Genomic DNA, 3,390 nt, shown 5'->3' on the forward strand with positions numbered 1-3,390 from the left:
ATTTTTGCAGTGTATTGCACAGTTCTTGCATGCTAAACAAGAACTAGCATATCATGCTAGTTGGTCATGGCAACCTGTTGGTGGCCTTGACTTCCTGTTGGTGGCCTTGACTTCCTGTTGGTGGCCTTGACTTCCTGTTGGTTGCCTTGACTTCCTGTTGGTGGCCTTGACTTCCTGTTGGTCACCTTGACTTCCTGTTGGTGGCCTTGACTTCCTGTTGGTCACCTTGACTTCCTGTTGGTCGTCTTGACTTCCTGTTGGTGGCCTTGACTTCCTGTTGATCACCTTGACTTCCTGTTGGTGGCCTTGACTTCCTGTTGGTGGCCTTGACTTCCTGTTGGTCGCCTTGACTTCCTGTTGGTCGCCTTGACTTCCTGTTGGTTGCCTTGACTTCCTGTTGGTGGCCTTGACTTCCTGTTGATCACCTTGACTTCCTGTTGGTGGCCTTGATTTCCTGTTGGTGGCCTTGACTTCCTGTTGATCACCTTGACTTCCTGTTGGTGGCCTTGACTTCCTGTTGGTGGCCTTGATTTCCTGTTGGTGGCCTTGACTTCCTGTTGATCACCTTGACTTCCTGTTGGTGGCCTTGACTTCCTGTTGGTGGCCTTGATTTCCTGTTGGTGGCCTTGACTTCCTGTTGATCACCTTGACTTCCTGTTGGTCGCCTTGACTTCCTGTTGGTTGCCTTGACTTCCTGTTGGTCGCCTTGACTTCTTGTTGGTGGCCTTGACTTCCTGTTGATCACCTTGACTTCCTGTTGGTGGCCTTGACTTCTTGTTGGTGGCCTTGACTTCCTGTTGATGGCCTTGACTTCCTGTTGGTGGCCTTGACTTCCTGTTGATCACCTTGACTTCCTGTTGGTCGCCTTGACTTCCTGTTGGTTGCCTTGACTTCCTGTTGGTGGCCTTGACTTCCTGTTGATCACCTTGACTTCCTGTTGGTGGCCTTGACTTCCTGTTGGTGGCCTTGACTTCCTGTTGGTCGCCTTGACTTCTTGTTGGTGGCCTTGACTTCCTGTTGATCACCTTGACTTCCTGTTGGTGGCCTTGACTTCCTGTTGGTGGCCTTGACTTCTTGTTGGTGGCCTTGACTTCCTGTTGGTGGCCTTGACTTCCTGTTGGTGGCCTTGATTTCCTGTTAGTCGCCTTGACTTCTTGTTGGTGGCCTTGACTTCTTGTTGGTGGCCTTGACTTCCTGTTGGTGGCCTTGACTTCTTGTTGGTGGCCTTGACATCCTGTTGGTGGCCTTGACTTCCTGTTGGTGGCCTTGACTTCCTGTTGGTCGTGGCTTTTGTTTGGTTAAATGAATAGTTTTGTTATGTAAGCGTTGGTCCACTTTAAACTGTAACATGGCCGACTTAACATAAAAAATCTAGACACGGCCCTGGAAATCCATTGTTTAACTGACTCTTATTCTTTTGCAGTTACAGATCAAAATGTGAAGCAGTTTTTTTACATCTCAACTCAGAAAAACTGGAGTTCTGCTCAAACATACTGCAGGAAAAACTACTTTGACTTGGCAGTGATCGAGAACCAGGAGGAAAACAACAAAGCTCAACGAATGATACCGAACAGGGACATAAGTTGGATCGGTCTGTACCGAGTGCCGTGGACTTGGTCCGACGGGAACCACGGCTTGTTCCGGCGCTGGACCTCTTCCTCCCCATCAAACACCGGCGGTACTCGGCACTGCGTCACTGAGAATAATTTACATAACTGGAATGATGAAAACTGCAATACTCCTCATGTTTTCATCTGCTATCAAGGTGATCAGAAGCGTAAAAACTTAACAGCAACATTTTGGTTTATTCAGCCTGTCATATAAAAAAAGTTAATTTTTCAAAGTCATATTTTCCAAACGAAATATTTAGTACACTAGCTAAATATTTCTTTTGAAAACCAAATATTATGCTTTCAAATTAAATACTTTGGAAATAAATATTTTGTTAGCAAAATAAGTGTATAATCTGGAACTAAATATTTAGTTTCAAAATTAGATATTTAGTTCAGACTTAAGCATTTAGTTGGGAACTACATATTTAGCGTAAAGACTGAATATTTAGTTTTCAAATTAAATATTTACTTTGGAAATAAAACATTTAGTGTTAAACTAAATATTTAGCAAAAATAAATACTTAATTTGGAACCAAACATTTATTTTGAAAATTAAATATTTAACTTAGACTTAAACATTTAGCTAGTAACTAAATATTTAACTTACACACTAAATATTTAAATTCCTAACTAAATAATTTGAAAGCTATGTATATGGTCTTCAAACTAAGTAAACATCTTTGAAATTAAATATTTAGTTGTTCCAACACATATTTATTTGGAGAATAAGTATTTAGTTTGGAACAAAACATTTAGTTTGCAAACTAAATATTTTTATTTACCTTGGAAATCAGTTATTAGGTTGGACAATAAATAGCAAGCTAAATAAACGCTTAATTTGGAATCAAACATTTAACTAAATAGTTTCCTTAATCAAATTAGATTATGTATTTAATTTAAAAGCCAAATATGTAGCTTGTAAACTAAATATCTAGCTTGTAAACTAAATATTTAATTTGGATTGCCGACATTTATAAATGTGTAAATAACATGATGAAAATATGGCTTTAAAAAATTAAAATTTTTTCTCTCTATGACAAACTGAATAAAACGCTTAGCTTAGTTTTTTACAGTGTAACTTTAAAATCGACATTTTTTCGCTGCTCCTTTGTGACACTGAGTTTCGTTTCTGCTCAGTGGTAAAGAAGGCCGCCCTGGTGAAGGTGACGACTGTGACCGACGCCGACCTGACCGATCCAGACATCAGCGCCCAGCTCCTCCAGCAGGTACTCCAGAATCTCTGACCTCCTTTTGGTTCGTCACAACATCAAGCAGGAATTTAACACATTTCACTTTTCCACAGCTGGGCGCCGTACTGACAAGTCAGGGATGGACTGATTTCAAAGTACGATGGAAGAATATAGCAAAGAAGAAGGACAATAATGAAAACACAGTATAATTAATGTTCTCTGCATATTTACACTCCGTACAGAATGTGAACCACTGTTGGTGATAATAAATCTTCTATAGAACCAAATATAACTGTCCTCTAGAACCTCATGAGCTGTAATTTTAATGTCAGCCATTCAGAGATGACATGATCTTAAATATGAAAGCCAGAAGGAAACTTATATGCAAAAACTCTACACGTTTTTACGCTTCCATTCGGGTTTTAACTACTTCTAAAACAGGCCAATGCTTAAAAATCCTCCTTTGGGGATCAATAAATTGTTTTTGAATTGAATTGGAAGACGCCACATGTTTCTAGGCAATAATAATGTATTTCGTTGTCTGGAAAATGAGTTTCAAAAACCTCCCTGAGGTACAATCAACGTAG

At 40.1% G+C, this 3,390-nt stretch overlaps 1 protein-coding gene across 1 annotated transcript; it reads left to right on the forward strand.

Moving 5' to 3' along the window:
• The first annotated feature begins 1,437 nt into the window (after nucleotides 1–1,437).
• LOC111607631 (chondrolectin-like) lies at nucleotides 1,438–3,175 on the forward strand. Its single transcript, XM_023329766.1, has 3 exons — nucleotides 1,438–1,765; nucleotides 2,751–2,839; nucleotides 2,917–3,175. Exons 1-3 carry the CDS (start codon nucleotides 1,561–1,563, stop codon nucleotides 3,010–3,012), a joined length of 390 nt encoding a protein of 129 aa, XP_023185534.1. The 5' UTR covers nucleotides 1,438–1,560; the 3' UTR covers nucleotides 3,013–3,175.
• Nucleotides 3,176–3,390: the final 215 nt, after the last annotated feature.

Source organism: Xiphophorus maculatus, chromosome 3, assembly GCF_002775205.1.
Source record: "Xiphophorus maculatus strain JP 163 A chromosome 3, X_maculatus-5.0-male, whole genome shotgun sequence".
NCBI lineage: Eukaryota > Metazoa > Chordata > Actinopteri > Cyprinodontiformes > Poeciliidae > Xiphophorus > Xiphophorus maculatus.

What these genes read in the sequence shown, in the direction of transcription:
- LOC111607631 (XM_023329766.1), top strand. Translation starts at nt 1,561, where the DNA reads ATGATACCGAACAGGGACATAAGTTGGATCGGTCTGTACCGAGTGCCG. An exon ending in TGTTTTCATCTGCTATCAAG is followed by an intron (nt 1,766 to 2,750) that starts GTGATCAGAAGC and finishes GTTTCTGCTCAG; the next exon opens with TGGTAAAGAAGGCCGCCCTG. An exon ending in GCGCCCAGCTCCTCCAGCAG is followed by an intron (nt 2,840 to 2,916) that starts GTACTCCAGAAT and finishes ACTTTTCCACAG; the next exon opens with CTGGGCGCCGTACTGACAAG.